This window comes from Garra rufa, chromosome 5, assembly GCF_049309525.1.
Source record: "Garra rufa chromosome 5, GarRuf1.0, whole genome shotgun sequence".
Classification (NCBI taxonomy): Eukaryota; Metazoa; Chordata; class Actinopteri; order Cypriniformes; family Cyprinidae; genus Garra; species Garra rufa.
Genome location: NC_133365.1, coordinates 19,146,237 through 19,165,598, shown reverse-complemented (window position 1 = coordinate 19,165,598; position 19,362 = coordinate 19,146,237). Strand labels below are relative to the sequence as shown.

Genomic DNA, 19,362 nt, shown 5'->3' with positions numbered 1-19,362 from the left:
AACACAAAAATAAAACACAGGTACAATGCCACATTTAGTGTCTTTTGGTTGTAATTTTCAGTCAAAGGGCAACAAAAGAAGCAATGTAAGTCTTCACTGCTTTCCTGGAGATAGGAAGAGGAGAAACGAATGGGAAGATGCCTGTGGACGAATAAAACTTCCTGAAGACCCGCGTCTGTGTTCTCTCCACTTTAGCCCTAATGAGGCTAGCAGACCACAACTACTGAAAGAGCTTACAAATGATGTAAACATGCCAACACTTGTCATAACGCTGCAGCCACTGAAGGAGTTTCTCAGGATGGATTTCACTCGATATCCCGGTGCGTTTAGACTCTTTGTGGGCAAAATTGGCGGTACAGCATTTGGTTTAAGCCTACGCTTATATCCATTTCCCCCTGTAACCTCTTGTAGTATAGCGTGTAGTATATAGTATTAAGCCCCTGGAATACAAATTTTACCAGGGGAACCCCACTAAAAACATATATTTTACCCAACAGAACGCGAATCTTACTAGGGGACCCCCTCCAAAAAGCTAGTGGGTTAGTTTTAAGTAGCAATTGGGCAGGTTTTATTGTGAAAATCTGGCAACCTTGCCATAAACACACCCTTTACTGGACCAACAGTGCTTCCTCAAAAATGGATGACACTGTTCAACAACAAAACCAAGGGAGAAGCTTTTCTAAAAAAAAGCCACAAAGTGTGTTTTTCATAAATGCCACATGTTTTAAATAAGCATAAATATATAATTTTAGTTGCAATATTTGCTGGCCAAGGCAATGGTTTGACATTTTTTGCATATTATCTTGAGCAATTCAGCTGTTTCATTTAATGTTTTGCTTTTTCCTTTACATTTATGAGTGGACAAAATATACACACGTTGAATTCTGCACACTCTTTTAAAACAAAACCTTTATATACATATAATGGCACACGGCAAAGTGTCTCCTTTACTATGACTGATGCGATCAAACCTTACATAACTGAATAACATTTACTGTGCATTTAAACTTAAATATTGTATTATAGAATATAATATACCGCAAACTGTGTTTGTGTGTGTATATACTTAATCATATTTTGGGGCAAATTTGTACTCCAAAAATCAGAAATGTGAACTGGTATAAAAATAAAGTAAAAGAAAATTGTAAAAATGCAGAAAGTTTTCTGAGGGGTAGGTTTACGTTAGAAAATGTATAACTATCTGTATATAAAAATATTAGTAGTCTATGTAATGTCCCCATTTCGAAAGCTAAGTAAACATAAGTGTGTGTGTGTGTGTGTGTGTGTGTGTGTGTGTGTGTGTGTGTGTGTGTGTGTGTGTGTGTGTGTGTGTGTGTGTGTGTGTTTTACGGAAGAAAATGCACGCTCGTAGAGCTGATTAATACGGTGCCCGCCAGGGGACACCTTCGGTTCACTTATGTTTGTCGTGGCCACAACATAATATCATGTTCCCACGAGTTTATATGTCGTGGCCACGACAAACATAAGTGAACCGAAGGTGTCCCCTGGCGGGCACCGTAGATTAATAAGAGGTGGGGTTTCATTTGCAAATGAGACAAACCTGTTGAAATATTACTCCCAGTACCTGCGGAAGCTCAGTGCTCGAACTACAGCTGTCGTCCAAGATTCATCTGCAGATAATACCTTAAAAAAAGCTTTACCCAGCAGGTAGGTCTATCTCCAAAGCATTTTTTAGTACAGAGAAGCGTTAATTTGTTTCCTAATGCAGTCACCAGCTGATGTTGCTATTAATTATTTACTTTCTGAAGCATCACTCATTTAGGGTAGGTGAAGTATTATTATTTCCTGTATTTATCCATTATTCTATCTGGAAAAAAAACTGCTATAAACCAGTGGTATTTAACAATGCTTTTCTCTATACATGCTGCAAATTATAACTATAGTAACCAATAAACTTACATAAGCAGGTTAACTTTTACCTTTAACCTTTTTTTGTTGTCTAATCTTGAATGACACACAGAGCTTGAGAACAGGTAAGTGTGTATTGTTGTGCAGTTGCACCTCTGCAGAAAGTAAGGCAGACCCGCCCTTTGTGACTCTTGCTTTTTCCATTCAGTGGGGGTGGAGATCTTTGCCCGAGGGCATGACTAGACTTATCCATATCATCACCCACCTCATACCAGGAGAACAGTTTTAATTCAGAAGTATTAGAAAAATTTTAAAGATGTGGAAAAAATCTTCTAAACCAAGAGACAGAAGCTGCCTTTGTTTTCTTTTGATAATTGCATTTAAAAGGAAATGAAGACCAAAGTACAACACCCTTCCTCTATTTAATCTTATTCTTGACAATAGACTATGTGGAACACAAGAGCATGCAAAATATGGCTATTGTGTATGGCTGTTACAATAGTTGTTGTTTTCAAACAGCACCATGGTAAACCACCCTGAATTTGAGAAGGCAGGGAAGCAGGCAGGCCTGCAGGTGTGGAGGATTGAAAACATGGATTTGGTGCCTGTCCCGAAGAATCTTTATGGTGGCTTCTACACAGGCGATACCTACCTAATCCTCAACACCATAAAGCAAAACTCTGGAAACCTACAGTATGACCTTCACTTCTGGATAGGTGAGACTGTACATGTAAATTCCTCTGTGCATTCAGTAAATGGTGTGCATATTCACTGAAAACCTGTTTATGAACATTGGCGTTTTCAGGTGATGCATGCTCAATGGATGAGAGTGGGGCAGCTGCTATCTTCACTGTCCAAATGGATGACTTCCTTGGAGGAAAACCCATCCAGTACAGAGAAGTCCAGGGGCATGAGTCAAAAACCTTTGTAGGCTACTTCAAAACAGGACTTAAATACATGGTGGGTGGAGTTAATATGCTTACAATGCATATAAATGTATCTGGATACTTTCTTATCAAACTGCTTTTAATTTCTTCAGCAAGGTGGAGTTGCCTCTGGATTCAAACACGTAACTGGTGAAGTGAATGTGAAGCGAGTTCTCCATGTGAGTGGAAGACGTGTAGTCCGGGCCATTGAGGTACCTGTGAGTTGGGACAGCTTTAACAATGGTGACTGCTTCATCCTAGACTTAGGACAGGTAAAAAATGATGATGAATAAATGTTTTGCATTTTATCATAAGGTATTCCATGTATTCTTCATGCTATTTCTCTTACACTTGCACCAGGAGGTATATCAGTGGTGTGGGTCCAAGTGTAACCAGTTTGAGAGACTGAAGGCCACCAGCGTTTCCAAAGACATTCGTGATAATGAACGTTGTGGGAGAGCAAAACTCTTTGTATGTGAAGAAGGATCAGAAAATGAGAAGATACTAGCGGTTAGTATAATAAAAGAAAGATGTTTCATTGATTCCTTTTTGATATTAAGTTGCAGTCAAAAGTTTACACACACCTTGCAGATTCTACAAAATGTTAATAATTAACATAAAAGGGATCATACAAAATGCATGTTATTTTTTTATGTAGTACTGACCTGAATAAGATGTTGCACATAAAAGATGTTTACATATAGTCCACAATAGAAAATAATAGTTGAATTTATTAAAATGACCCCGTTCAAAAGTTTACATACGCTTGATTCTTAATACTGTGTTGTTATCAGAATGGTCCACAGCTGTGTTTTTTTTTTTTTTTTTTTTTTGTTGTTGTTGTTGTTGTTGTTGTTGTTTGAGTCCTGAACAGTTAAACTGCCCACTGGTCTCCAGAAATATAATTTAGGTTCCACAAATTCTTTGGCATTTTTGTGTATTTGAACCCTTTCCAACAATAACTGTATGATTTTAAGATCCATCTTTTTACACCCAGGACAACTGAGGGACTCATATGCAACTATTACAGATGGTTCAAACACTCACTGATGCTCTTCTAGGAAACATGTATCTTCTGAAGGGCAGTACTAAATGAAAAATAAAATGATATGTAGGCAAAATAAGACAAATGTACACCTTCATTTAGTTCAAAAGTTTACATTCCTGTCTCTTAATGTATTGCTTTTCCTTCTAAAGCATCAGTGAGCGTTTGAACCTTCTGTAATAGTTGCATACGAGTCTCTCGTTGTCCTCAGTGTGAAAAGATGGATCTCAAAATCAGGGTTCAAATACACAAAATGCTAAAAAATCGTTTGTGGGACCTGAAGGATTTTTTTTGAAGAACAGTAGGCAGTTTAACTATTCAAGATAAAGACTCATGAACAAATTTCACTAGACAAAAAACACATCTGTGGATCATTCAGGTAACACAGTATTAAGAATCAAGCGTATATAAACATTTTTATAAATTCTAAAAAACTATTATTTTCTCTTGTGGACTATATGTAAAGGTCTTTTATGCAATATTTTGAGTTCAGTACTAAATAAAAAATAACATGCATTTTGTATGATCTCTCTTATTTTGGTAAAATCATTAACATTTTGCAGATTCTGCAAGGTATATGTAAACTTTTGACTTCAACTGTAGGTTACAACTTTTGTAAATGTTACAGAGAAGACCTGGGCATCAATTATTTTACAACTGAATATCATATACTACAAGATCATCAAGTAATTATGGACACAATAAGCTCACATAGAGACAATGCCTTATTGCTAGGATTAACGGTTTGTAAAATATTGAACGTATAATATTTGACTGAACTGGCTCCGACAACCTCAAGGAGTGTTGAATTTTCCAGACTACAAACCAACCAAAAATCAGGGCAAAAGTGGTGTAGCGTCTTCTTGCTTATAGTAAGTATTCAGTATTATTTTCTGAATGCAAATGCTTTACTATATTTTGTCAGATTCTTGGACCAAAGCCTGATCTTCCTGAAGCACAGGCGGAAGACACCAAGACTGATGCATCCAACAGGAAGTCTGCAAAATTGTACAAGGTACAGCAAGCTATAGGTTACCCCTTTTTTAGATTAAAAACTTAACAAAATGGCTTAAAGGGTTAGTTTACCCAAAAATGAAAATTAGCCCATGATTTACTCACCCAAGGCATTCTAGGTGCATAAGAATTTCTTCTTTTAGACTATTCCAATCAAATTTATATAAAAATATCCTAGCTCTTAAACGCTATATAATGGCGGTGGGTGTTTTCGTTCAACAGTCCAAAAGAAGTCCAGTAAAGTGCATCCATAATAAAATATGCCTCATACGGCTCCAGGTACTGAATAAAGGCCTCCTGTAACGAGTTGGTGTTTTTGTATGAAAAATATCCATGTATAAAAAGTTAGAAACAGTTTTCTCTAACTTCCGCTAACTGTCGTATGTCGTATGGATGGATGCGCTTTATTAAACTTCTTTTGGACCGTTGAACAAAAACACCCGCCCACTGCCATTACAAACCGTCAGAACATTTTGTAATGTAACTCCGATTGAATTTGCCTAAAAAACAAATTTATATACACCCAGGATGCCTTGAGGGTAAGTAAATCATGGGCTAATTTCATTTTTGCGTGAACCTAAAAATATGGTGGTCATTATTGCTTAGGTCTCAGATGCCAGTGGGGGTATGTCTGTCACTTTGGTGGCTGAAGAAAACCCATTCTCCCAGAGTGCACTGCAGTCCACCGACTGCTACATCTTGGACCATGGTTCCAATGGCAAGATATTTGTCTGGAAAGGTCAGCTCAGCACACCATTCAAATGAGTTCAAAATTTGCATTTGGGACACGCCTTAATGTAAATCTTGACCTTTTTATTTCTTTAATATCACAGGTAAAGAGGCTAATAAAGAAGAGAGGAGTGCGGGTATGAAAGCTGCAGAAGACTTCATAAGTAAGATGGGCTATCCCAAACACACCGAGGTCCAGATCATCCCTGAGAATGGAGAGACTCCTCTCTTTAAACAGTTCTTCAAGGTCTGGCGTGACACTGAACAGACAAAGGGTATGGGACAAGCTTATGTGCCCAACAAAATTGCCAAAATCAAGAAGGTGCCCTTTGATGCAACATCTTTGCACAAATCAGAGGCAATGGCTGCTCAGCATGGCATGGTAGATGATGGGAAGGGGGAGAAAAAGGTAAATGTGCTTTGTACTGTTGCACAACAGATTGCAACTATCAAGTATACACACATTAATAGACAACTTGTCTTGTTGCTTTGGAAAGATTTGGCGCATTGAGGGAGCAGACAAGGTTCCGGTTGACCCATCCATTCATGGGCAGTTCTTTGGAGGAGACAGTTACATCATCCTGTACAGCTACAAGCATGGAGGACGTCAGGGGCAGATTATATATATATGGTAAGAGCTACAAACCTACTGGAATCCATTCAATCCTTTATGAATAGCTGAACCTGGTCCTAAGCCAATGGCTTTGTCTGCTCCTGTTACACAAAAACACTTGGGTAACAGAACAGTCTTTTATTATCTCTTAGCCCCACCAGGCTAGGCTTTTGTTAGTCAATAGGATGAGTCATCACTGCAAAGATTTATTTAATGGAGTTGTTTCTTATGTCCACAGGCAGGGAGAAGATTCCAGTCAAGATGAGAAAGGACATTCTGCCATTCTGGCTGCCCAGCTTGATACAGAGCTCGGTGGGAGTCCTGTGCAGGTGACATTTGCTTCGTGCACATACACCTACAGTTGAGGTCAAAACTTTATATACACCTTGCAGAATATGCAAAATGTTAATTATTTTATCAAAATAAGAGGGATCATACAAAATGCATGTTACTTTTTTATTAAGTACTGACCTGAATAAGATATTTCACATAAAAGACGTTTACATATAGTCCACAAGAAAAAATAATAGTTCTTCTAACTGTTCTTCAGAAAAATCCTTGAGGTCCTACAAATTCTTTGTTTTTCAGCATTTTTGTGTATTTGAACCCTTTCCAACAATGACTGTTTGATTTTGAGATCCATCTTTTCACACTGAGGGTGTGAGGGACTCATATGCAACTATTACAGAAGGTTCAAATGCTCACTGATGCTTCAGAAGAAAACACAATGCATTAGGAGCCAGGGGTGTAAACTTTTGAACAGAACAAAAATGTGTACAACTTACTTTACATAACCATCATATTTTTTTTTTATTTAGTGCTGCCCTTCAGAAGCTACAGAAGATACATGTTTCCCAGAAGACAAAATAAGTTAAATTTAACCTTCAAATTCAAAAAGTTTTAATCCCCGGCTCTTAATGCATCGTTTTTTTACTTCTGGAGCATCAGTGAGCGCTGGAATTTTCTGTAATAGTTGCATATGAGTCCCTCAGTTGTCCTTAGTGTAAAAAGATGGATCTCAAAATCATACAAATATTGTTGTAAAGGGTTCAAATACAAAAAACCGTTGAAAAATTAAAGAATTTGTGGGACCTGAAGGATTTTTCTGAAAAACAGCGGCCAGTTTAACTGTTTAGGACAAACAAGGGACTCATGAACAGCTATCACTAAACAAAAAAAAAAAAAAAAGCTGTGGGTCATTCAGGTAACAACACGGTATTAAAAAACAAGTATATGTAAACTTTTGGTAATTTTTAACTATTATTTTCTCTTGTGGATTATATTTAAACATATTTTATGTGAAATATCCTGTTCAGGCTATCCTATTCTTTTTAATTCAACTGTACTACTACAATATAGACCAGGGGTGTCCAATCCTGCTCCTGGAGGGCAAATGTCCTGCAGAGTGTAACTCCAGCCTGCCCTAACACACTTGTCTGAAGGTTTCTATTCATCCTAAAGACCTTGATAAACAGGTTTGGGTGTGTTTATCAGGATTGGAACTCTGCAGAACACCCAACTGGACACCCTTGACAAATACCATCAAAACAAATCAGTAACGCCAGTTTGAATGTGAATCTTTACAAAGGTGCGAGTAATTGAAGGCAAAGAACCCCCTCACCTCATGAGTATCTTTGGCGAGCAACCAATGGTGGTGCACAAGGGTGGGACTTCACGAGAGGGTGGCCAGTCGAAGGCTTCCGCAGTCCGCCTTTTCCAAGTGCGTGCCAATCCTGCCGGGCACACACGAGCTGTTGAGGTGAGTCAAAATCAATGGAAGTGTGTTTTCAATGTACCATTGTGTGATGCGGTTTTCGTGTTTATCAAATGTTCTTCATTTGAAAATGTATGCAAAATTGGTTCTCCTTTGACAGTTGTTGTTGTTTCTTTACCGGGAACAGGTTGATCCTGTGGCCTCTAGCCTCAACTCCAATGATGCCTTTGTTCTGGTGACTGCTTCAGGCTCTAAGCTGTGGCTGGGTCAGGGTTCAAGTGTTGCAGAAAAGAATGGAGCCAAAAAGCTGGGAAGCCTTTTAGGAGTAAAACTTTCAGAGATATCAGAAGGAGCAGAGGGAGGTAGGTTTACTTCTGTCACTAGAAGAGGAGTGTTTTACTGTCTTTTTTAAAAAGTTGCATTCAGAATATAAATGAACTCCTATAGAGGGCTTGCAGTTATGTCATGATTTGGTCATCGACCATATTTTGGCGATACTCAGATGTAAACAACAGAATGGATTGCATGGGTAATGTACTACTGAATATGTTGTTCTGCTAATTTATGCTGTCTAAACCACAGAAAAACATGTGGAAGCTGCTAAATCATATAGAGAAGGACTTGGTAAGCAGGAAAGGGCACAACATTTTGTCAAACTAAAGTTAATAGGTGGTAAAGATACGTACAAGCCGTATTAATTAAGATATTAGCCTAGTAATTCACCTACCTGACCAAAAATGATAAGAACAAACACGATTGTTGTCAAGATTCCTGCCCTGGAAATCCTGGTTCAGTTTGGCCAACCACAAATGCCTTTAGTTCCTCAAGACAGTTTTTACACTTTTCGGCAGTCTATAATAAATTTATTTCCCGGTCTGACCGATTAGTACTGCCCAAAACATGACAATTATTGTTCATTTTCAGGAATGATAATCAGCAAAATATGTGAGTTTGGTCCAGTGCCGCCAATATGGCCGATTGATGATGTGCCATGAAAAACTCTATTGAACAACTGTTCTTTTTAAAATTGCTATATAGCTGACTTCTGGAGTGCTCTTGGTGGAAAAGCAGAGTATCGCACCTCTGAAAGGCTCAAGAACAAAATGGACTCCCATCCTCCTAGGCTTTTTGCATGCTCCAACAAGACAGGACAATTCCTTGTGAGTTTCCATGTTGAACGTAATTATAGTCCACCCAACATAAACAGGTGAAGAATCTTTCACAATTTGTTTGCTCTGTGCCAATCTAGATTGAAGAGGTGCCAGGAGAGATGACACAAGAGGACTTGGCTCCAGATGATGTCATGATTCTGGACACTTGGGATCAGGTAAACTTGTACAGTTGAGGTCAATAGTTTACATACACCTTAAAGAATCTGCAAAATGTTAATTTGACCAAAATTATAGGGATCTTACATAATGCATGTTATTTTTCATTTAGCACTGACCTGACTAAGAGATTCTACATTAAGGATGTTTACATATAATCCACAAGAGAAAATAATAGTTGAATTTATAATAATGACCGTTAAAAAGTTTACATACACTTTATTCTTAATACTGTTGTAACCAGAATGATCCACAGCTGTTTTTTTTTGTTTAGTGATAGTTGTTCATGAGTTCCTTGTTTGTTCTGAACAGTTAAACTGCCGCTGTTCTTCAGAAGAAATCTTCACGTCTCAAAAATTCTTTGGTGTTTCAGCATTTGTGTATTTAAACCGTTTCCAACAATGACTATGATTTTGAGATCCATCTTTTTGCTCTAAAGACAACTGAGGAACTCATATGCAACTATTACAGAAGGTTCAAATTCTGTACACGACGCATTTGGAACTGGAGGTAATTTTTTTTTAATTTGAAGACTTATTTTGTCTTCTAGGAAGCATGTAAGTATCTTTTGAAGGGCATTAAATGAAAAAATACAATTCAGGCAAAATAAGAAAAATGTACACATCTGTATTCTGTTCAAAAGCAGGCTTGTGCACAATTCAGAATTGGCCCCCATTCAATTCATGAGTTGGAATTTGAATTGAATTGACTCCGCCCCACAGGAAGTTGAATTTGAATTGGAGTTGGAATGACAGGAAGTGGAATTAAATTCATGGCAATTCAAAGACATTCCACACAGTCATACAACAGAAAGAATGCGATGAATCTCACATACAGTTACATTAATTTTGTAATTTAATAGCATAATTTCATTACACATAACTAGTCACTCCTCAACCCTGCATACATTTTGTTCCAACATATAGATAATGATCAAATTCTTGAAATAAATTACTCCCTCAATGTTTGATTAGTTTTGTTCAAAATGTTATTTTCATTTCAAAGTAATCAAATAACACAATGTAATCTGTACAGGTAGTTCAAACTAATATCATTTATAGAATATGTAATGAAATCATATCTGACATATATTGTAAAGCTTCATTGTTAAACACTTCACTTATGTATATGAATTTCTTTAATTTCTTATTGAATTGAAATTCTGCTTCCTTTAATTTGAATTGTAAATCTAGATCCTGTTTTTGACATCAATTCAAATTCAAGAATTGAATTGGAATTTAGGAGTCATTCTCAATTCAATTCTGAATTGTGCACAAGCCTGTTCAAAAGTCTACACTCCTGGCTCTTGATGCATCGTTTTTTTCCTTCTGAAGCATCAGCGAGAGTTTGAACCTTCTGAAATAGTTGCATATGAGTCCCTCAGTTGTCCTCAGTGTGATTAAGAATCAAGTGTATGTAAACTTTTGAAAAGGGTAATTTTTAACTATTATTTTATCTTGTTGATTATATGAAAACATCTTTTACGTGAAATTTCTTATTCAGGTCAGTACTATATAAGAAATAACATGCAATTTGTATGATCCCTCTTGTTTTGTTAAAGAATTAACAATTCCGCAGATTCTGCAAGGTGTATGTAAACTGTTGGCGTGAACTGTATGTGACACTTGCAATAGAGTGCACTCAAGAAAATGAAATCTAACAATGTCCATGCTTGAAATCATTGTCTCTAAGGTCTTCGTTTGGATTGGGAATGAAGCTAATGAAGAGGAAAAAGGTGAAGCTGTGACTTCAGGTGAGGAGTTTCCCATTTTCAACTGCAATATTTTGCTAATGTCTTCATTAGCTAACAATTTGTCTCTCCTAATTTAGCTGTCAAATACATTGAGTCAGATCCTGCCAGTAGGGACAAGAGAACACCCATTGTTACAGTGAAGCAGGGCTTTGAACCCCCCACATTCACAGGGTGGTTCCTGGGATGGGACCATGACTTCTGGAGTTCTAATCCACTGGAACGGGCCATAGCTGGTTTGAAAATGTAATCTGATGACTCGTAGGGCAGAGGAGACATGTTTGTTTGTTTGAATGTTTCAAATTGATTTCAAACACTATCAATATTACCAACATTACTCACCTGACCGACTAACATTGTTTACCTCTCTCATTCTTGTTTTAAGAAAAATGTCATTGTTTACAAGACCTTTAAAAAGCATAATACCAATTCAGTTTATTAAAGTCTGAATCAAAAATAAATGGAGCAACAAGAATAAAAAGAAAATCATACATCTTTTACATGTACATCTTGAATTTTTTTTTTCTCTTCAGTTGTGGAATATTTACTGTGATTTTTACAGAAATCATTGTTACGACCTGATTGACCTGCACAAGTGATCATAGTTCAAGAGGAGTTGTCATCCTCTTTCTGGGCACTCTCCTCATCACTGTCACTGCAGTGATCCTCATTAATGTCCCTAAAAATGTCAGATATAAGGAAGCTCTGCTTCTGGTCAACATTCAATTCATCATCATCAAGTTCTTCACAGTCTTTTACCATGCCTGGCAGGACTCTCTCATAGAGGAAATCAATAATGTCTGGAAGAAACAACATCATAGACATACAACACATTAAAAGACAGTCAGTAGGTCACCCATAATCTAGTCTTTACATGCACTACTAGATGGTGTTAGGTTTCTACATCAAATAATTATATTAGGTGGCCTTAACTGCTATGTACTTGCATCAAAAAATAAGTACAATGTACTTATTGCATTGCAAAACACTTTTGCTGCTATTGAGGTGAGATATGGGTAAGGTTATAGACAGGTTTGGTGGTATGGGTAGGTTTAATAGAGGGTTAAGGTGAAAGGGATGGGTCAACAGTGTAACTATAAATGTAATTATAGAAATTGAATCACAGATGTAATTACATGCAGGCATTTTTAAAAATACAAGTACAAAGTAAAAACATATACAAATGTGTACAAGTGCATTGTATCAAATGATTAATTTAAATGTAAGTACATAGCAATTAAGGCCACCTATTATAAAGTGGGACCAATTATTTTAACCTACACCAAACATGTTATCAAGTCCCTGAAGTTCGTTTAGACTTAAAGTCAATTGTTAACAAGGCTCAAGAAATCATTTTTTGCAACTTCAGTCTCCATCTCTGGAGTACATTATGGAAAATGGAAGAATACACTGCTGGATCTACAGTTATAATTTAAAAGGTATAAAGCCAACTTTGTGAAAAAAAAAAAAAATGAACGCACTAACCTCCAAAACACTTGCTCTTCCATTCTGGCACATAGCTAATTTTAAGCTGGTGCCACTTTGCTTGCACATATGCTGGAGGAACATCCCTATGAGACAAAGGGGACAAAGACGTGACACCAAGCTTGTTTACACAAACAGAAGCATTATCATGCTTGAACAAGCACGTGCATTATTCTAGTTACTTGCTGGGAAACTGAATAATGCAACCTGTGTAATTGTGCTCAGATGCCATTAACACTACTTAATTAGCACCTTAGAGGATATTCTTTATTCTGGATCTGGCAATATCACCATGGGTAATCTCTAGAGATGAAGACATTTTTATATAGTTGGAAAAGATTCCAATGTTCAACAAATACACTTTCAACAAACACCACGGTTTCAATTAATCTTTGGATTAGTTATCTACATATACAAAAGGACAAGCTGAATGTTGCCAAAACATTAAATACCAACAAACAACAGAAATAATTCTGAAAATCCATGTCAAAGATAAAAGAATTGGTAATCATTCATGATTTTTTACAACATAAATACTGCATTGTTGATTTTATAATCATCAATTAACCACCTTCGATCCTTAATCATCCTAAACACCTTAAATTACCTGCCAGAGTGTGCACGATCATTTGTAATGTTTGTCTGGCTTTCTATCTCATCTGCATCCAGCTATTTTTAGCTGTACAAAACAGCATGTTTTTCTGCTTGATACTGTAGTGTTTTACCATATTATTTTAATGTATTAATTATGAACACTGGTCTGTAGTGCAAACAGTTTTACAGTTTACTGCACATTGTTATTCTTCTTGTTATTTTCCTATAGCGGCTCACCCATAGGCTTACATTCGTGTTGCAGAATAAGATGGATAGGTTTTTTCAATTAGGTCATGACTAATCTTATTCAATCACACTGTATATGTGACATTTTCTTTGTGTCCACTGCATCATTAATATACAAGTGGTTTTACTAGGCTACATTCCAAGTAGTAAAAACATTTAATTCCTTATAAATAAATAATAAATCTCTCAGTTGACTGTCTGCATTTTGGTATCACAGGTTTACAGTGTGAAATGTTTTACAACAACCAATCAAACTGAACAGTGCTTGCTTTAATAGATAATGATGTGTTTTGCATAGGCCCAGAAGCTTTACCTTACTGCATTTCATTTTATGTTTTGAAAGGGGAAAAAAAACAATGCCATGGTCAAACATGGTCAAAATACATTTGTGAAACTGTACACATAGTAGACTGTATGTTTGTTTGTGCAAAGCCAAAAAAAATATAACTAGTTAAATAAAAAGTCACTAATTTAGTCACATTGGGGTGTGCGACATGAGGATATGCAACAGATGTGCTGTGCCCCTCGCAAGCAGAGGTAGAATTATCATAGTAGAAACTAGGGCTGCTCGATTATGGCAAAAATCATAATCACAATTATTTTGGTCAATACTGTTATCACGATTATTTAACACAATTATGACTAGGTCCAAAACTTTCTATTAGTGATTCATTTAAATATAGCAATACAACAGAAAATAAATTTACAAATGTATTCTTTTATGCAAGTCTAAAGTAGTCTAACAGCCTACTACAGACATTGAATGTAATTATTTGAATGTAAAATAAAACAGCATATTCACTGTAATAATTAAACATGCTTTGTTTCTTATTAAAACTACAAAAGTCCTTAATTTAAGAGCAGTGGGTGATTTTTCTCTTTGTATTTTTACATTTTAGTAATATTAAGCAGAGACAGTAGAAGGAATATTATTTGTTGCCGCTTTAAGAGCCACACAGATCCACTATACTGTTACACACGTATTTTCATTGCCAACTGTATGATCATTTAAGACATAAATGACAAGGGTTTACATAAATAATCACCAAGTGGCTCATTTAGAAATATTTTTGCATGTATTTGAGCGTTTAGGCATGCACCTTGAGCTAAAACATAACTTTACATGTCCGTGTTCTGCTTCTTCTCTGAGCGCATACACACAACAGCGCAAGTTCTCTTTCTCGTTTTTAAAAATACAACATCAAAGAAACATTAATAAATCACACATGTGCCATTTTATGAAAGTCACATTACATGATTTTGCTGATTTGCATGTGAAATTAGACTTTTATGGAGGAGTGAAAGCAGACCACTGGAAAGGGGTGGAATGGGGCACAATAATTGTTTCATCTCAATTGCTGTATCTTCATGATCGTTTGAAGCCAAAATCAAAACTGAAATTCGATTAATTGCACAGCCCTAGTAGAACCTGAAGAAATTGTTAAATAAAGTTGTTACTCTTTGTAGACAAAATGTATTGTCTATGCAGGGTCAGAAAGCTCTCGGATTTCATCAAAAATGTCTTACTGGTTTGGAATGACATGGTGAGTAAGTTGGGTGAGTTATTAATAACAGAATTTAGATTTTTTGGTGAACTATGATTTTAACACAGTTGATGGTAGCCATATACTTCTGTGTTATTTTTTCCATACTATGGAAGTCAATGGCTACCATCAACTGTTTGGTTACCAACATTCTTCAAAATTTCTTGTGTGCTCAACCGAAGAAAGAAAGGGTGTTGGTTGAGGGTGAGTAAATAATGTTTATTTTTCATTTTCACCTTTTAATCTTATTCTTTTGCTTTGCTACCTTGTATGGCTATTTTTTTTTAAATAATTAGTTTGGCTGTACTGCATAGTAATTTGAAAAATAGCCCTAAAAACCAAAATAATTAAAAGAACCATAAGATAACAAATCAGGATCTTGCCAGAAAGAAATGTATATTATTTGCCACATCACCCACCCCAAACTGCATATAATCCTCACCCGAAAACAGCTGTGAGATCATCCCAGTTGACATCCGTAACATCCTCCACTTGCAATTGATACATTCTGCGTGAATACATGACACAGAAGCCAGATAAAGAAAAACATGTCAGGATAACAAAAGCCAAGTAAGCATGCAAAAACAGGATCGCTTACGCTTTGATGAGTCTGATTTTGGCCTCCTGAGTTTTCCTCCCCCTACAAGCCCCTAAAGACATCCGTACAGCAAGGATGGACATCCTTAGGGGTGAAGGAGAAAATTCAAGGACAATGTGGATTATACAAATAGAAAATCACATAAATGCCACCATTTAATATAAAACAGTATTCAGTGACTCTCTCACCATTTCTCTCTGCATTTGCTCCAACATCGAGTTTTAACCTTCTGAGAAATATTGAACCAGGGCAATTTTTGGTACAGTATTTCTCTACTGACTTTTTTTGGTGTTGTTTTATTAGGGGACTTCGATTTCAGCACCGTTACAACATAGTCTCGCACAGCCCTCAAAAGTCTCTGCTCCTCCTTCGCGGACCACGGCCCAGTTTTTCTAGCTGTGTGATTCAAATTGTTGAGAATGTCCAACCATTATGAAACATGGAATTTTGAGAAAGAAGCTTGCTGAATTAGACCTACCGGTATTAAGCTGGGCAAAACGTTTCTCGAGTGAGTAAGCACTTCGACCAGTCAGCTCAGAAATCTTTTCCCAGTTACTGCCATGTAGAGTATGATACTTCAGCAATAATTTGAGTTCACCTTCTGTAAACCTTTTAAAAAAAGCAAGAACGGAGGTATATTACACAGCCAAAATAAAAAGCAGAGCACATTTTCTAAGACCAAATACTTTGCAAAACATCAATCATTTAGCTTACCTTCCCTTATAGTTTCCACTATCAAAAACTTTCCTTCCACGGCTATAAACATCATGACAAGGCCTGGGAATTCCTTCCGCTGTTCAAATTTGATTTGAAATAAGATGACAAACAAATTAAGCAACAAAAAATGTAACATTTTCAGTATAGCTCATTACAATGTTCAATATGTATTCAAACAAGTCTTTATATTCCAAGAATTACCAAAAATGTAAATTCTCTCATCATTTACTCACCCTCATGCCACTGCAGAATTGTGTAATATCAAAAGTACACATTTCTAGTAATTGTGCAGTTAATTCTCATTGTATTTTCATAAAGTTTTGGAATATTTGTTGTCTCCCCATATTTGTCACTACCGAAACACAGTAATATATAGTTTCATAAGAAGGGTCACATTGACCTCTTAAGATTTTGTAAACATCTACCTTGCATCTACATTGCTTTTATTCCAGGCAAATTGAAATAAACAAGGCTTTTTCCAGATTAAAAATATAATAAGACATACTGTGTTAAAATTTCCTTGCTCTGTTAAACATCACTTGGAAAATATCAGAAAAATAATTGAAATTTCATAGGTGGGCTGATAATTTTGTCTTCAACTGTATAAAAACTATATGTTATGGAATATGGTACTGGATTTTTCAGAATTTTGAACACATTTACCTCAAAATGTTAGGCCTTTCTACTCACAATGTGTTCAACATGTAGAGACATTTTTTTTAATCATAAATGTAGGGGTGTAGTTAAATAAACACTATGTTTTTCAAATGTGTTTTTTGGTTGTGGGACAGCAGCTTGCACCAACTCCGTAGAACGGGCCATGTAAGAAAACGACATGGGACAATATGAGGGTGAGTAAATAATGAGAGAATTTTCATTTTCGGTGTATCAATGTGTCAAGGCATATCTAGTACACAAGACAAGCATGTCTTGCATTGTCTCCCTCTCTATTAAAAACATAAATAAATAAATAGTGCAGAAGGATGACGACCTTTCAAAAAACAAAATCAACAAGATTACAGAGAAGAGAGTAAAACAATTGTGATTATTGAGACTCACCTATCTTTTCAAAAAACTTGTGGACCTTTTTCAGCTTTGTCAATTCCTCTCTCTCTTCTGGGAAACGTTTTGGCTGAAAGAGCTTGGTAGCATCTTTCACTCCTGTGAGAGCGATAAAATCTCTAACGTTCTGTCTCAACCTCTCATTTTCTGCATCAGAGAATCTTCCATGTCTCAACGTGATGCCTGCGAACATAAGAGCAAAAGGCAAAAAAAATCATACTTTTTGTATGGACACTATACACTTGTTAATCTTTGAGTGTAAATGGTTTACATATGAGGATCTGCAAAAACATTACATATATTGGATATAAACAGTCTACCTTGCTTTTTGAATTCCTTGAACCTCGGCAGATCATACATGATCATTTTATTGATGTCACTTGGGCTTCTGGACTCTATTGTAGGGCAAAATTCTTTCAGTTCATTCAAAAGATTGAGATCAACTTCTGGTTCATTCAACCCTGTTTGCTTTCTTCTGCGCTTTCTAGTACCAATTAGTAGAGCAGGTAAGTCACTTTCCTGATCATTGGTGTATTGGTCTTCATGTTCAGCCGTCATGACAGGCTGTTCTCCTTGTGCCATGTCTTCACAGTCTGCCTGTGTCACATTTGCTCTCTTTTTCTTTTTCTTAGCAGGCTTGTGCGCCATTGAATCCTGTGGCTCTTGTGACTCTGCTGAGGGTGTTTTCTTGCTTTTGACTTTATGCTGGCTTGTGGCAACCTCCACACCTTCATTCCGTTTTCTTTTTTTCTTTTTGTCTGTAGGTGTCTGCAGACTTACAATCTCCAGTTCCTTGTTCTTCTTCTTCTTCTTTTTCTTATGCACCTTCTGACTTTCAGTGAATTCATGCTGGTCTGGAGTTTCACTTTTCTTTCTATTCTTCTTCACCTTTTCTCCACTATCGCACTCCATTATGTTTTTACGTGAGTTTGACTGTATTTCTTTAAAAAACAAAAATCATGACGACACAGAAAACAGCACAACGTGATTTTTACCAACAAACATAACATCCAACTTGAATCTTGCCAGGCTTGCGGGAATGTGTCGTTAGATAATCACGTTATCCGCACACACTGCGTTTCTGAATCACTTTAAAAGCATTAAGACGGGAAGAATTTGAAATTATGTGTCGCAATAAATATATATACAATGAAGTTTTATACTTATACAATGTCTTCCACGCGGGTTGTTTCTATTCGACTACTTCACCAAAACAAGCTGCACTGCGCACTCAGTTACACTACCACCACACTGCCACCTGTCAGGCAGGAGAGTCATTACAAACACATTACAAATATATTAGCGCACATATAATGCTATTCTTACTATAGGTGTCACTTAAAAGTACGACAGAAAATTGAGATTATAATAGTATGTTCTTTCAAATTTAGGTAGTATCTGCTTCTAGCTTTAGGATTTAAGATGATACCACCGTAAAAATGTCATCAGTAATTTTGAACACATATGCATCGATAGGCTATAAATTAAAAACAAACTATTCGTTCTCAATATATTTCCCATATTCATTACAGAATATTTGTGGCATTATATTAAAACGTAATAGCAAACTATGTTTTATGTTTTCATATTTATAGTATAACATATTGTTACCAAATAAGTTGTCATAGGCTAATAAGTTATTGTACATTTTATTAGTTTTCAGAGTTGCGACGCAATTTAATTTTTTGTTTCTAATTAATTTTAAATTATGTTTTTAAACAGTAAGATGTTTAATGCTTTTTGAAAGAAGTCGCTTCTGCTAACCAAGCTTGCATTTATTTGATCCAAAGTACAGAAAAAATATTTTTACTATTTAAAATAACTGTTTTCGATTTGAATATATTAAAAAATTTAATTCATTCCTGTGATTTCAAAGCTGAATTTTTAGCTGATCCTACAGAAATTCCAGTATTCTGATTTGCTGTCAATAACATTTATTATTATAATGATGTTGGAAACAGCTGAATAGAATTTTTTTTCAGGTTTCTTTGATGAATAGAAAGTTCAGAAAAACAGCATTTATCTGAAACAGAAATCTTTTGTAACATTTTAAATGCCTTTATCATCTCTTTTAATTAATTTAAAGCATCCTTGCTAAATAAAAGTATTAATTTATTTAATTTCTTCC

At 36.0% G+C, this 19,362-nt stretch overlaps 2 protein-coding genes across 2 annotated transcripts; one reads left to right on the top strand and one right to left on the bottom strand.

Annotated features, from left to right (window-relative positions):
• The first annotated feature begins 1,576 nt into the window (after positions 1–1,576).
• Positions 1,577–11,494, top strand: gsnb (gelsolin b). The gene is made up of 16 exons (XM_073839508.1): positions 1,577–1,668; positions 2,389–2,585; positions 2,675–2,829; positions 2,909–3,067; positions 3,156–3,305; positions 4,766–4,855; positions 5,461–5,593; positions 5,688–5,992; positions 6,081–6,214; positions 6,435–6,525; positions 7,785–7,955; positions 8,098–8,272; positions 8,949–9,070; positions 9,160–9,237; positions 10,931–10,991; positions 11,069–11,494. The coding sequence occupies exons 2-16, from the start codon at positions 2,393–2,395 to the stop codon at positions 11,236–11,238; spliced, it is 2,187 nt and encodes a 728-aa protein (XP_073695609.1). The 5' UTR covers positions 1,577–1,668; positions 2,389–2,392; the 3' UTR covers positions 11,239–11,494.
• On the bottom strand, positions 11,398–18,446 carry LOC141334440 (transcription termination factor 1-like). The gene is made up of 9 exons (XM_073839509.1): positions 17,555–18,446; positions 17,232–17,417; positions 16,170–16,248; positions 15,934–16,064; positions 15,644–15,851; positions 15,456–15,539; positions 15,300–15,365; positions 12,474–12,559; positions 11,398–11,788 (listed from the first exon to the last, which is right to left on the bottom strand). The coding sequence occupies exons 1-9, from the start codon at positions 18,144–18,146 to the stop codon at positions 11,595–11,597; spliced, it is 1,626 nt and encodes a 541-aa protein (XP_073695610.1). The 5' UTR covers positions 18,147–18,446; the 3' UTR covers positions 11,398–11,594.
• Between the last annotated feature and the right edge of the window lie 916 nt (positions 18,447–19,362).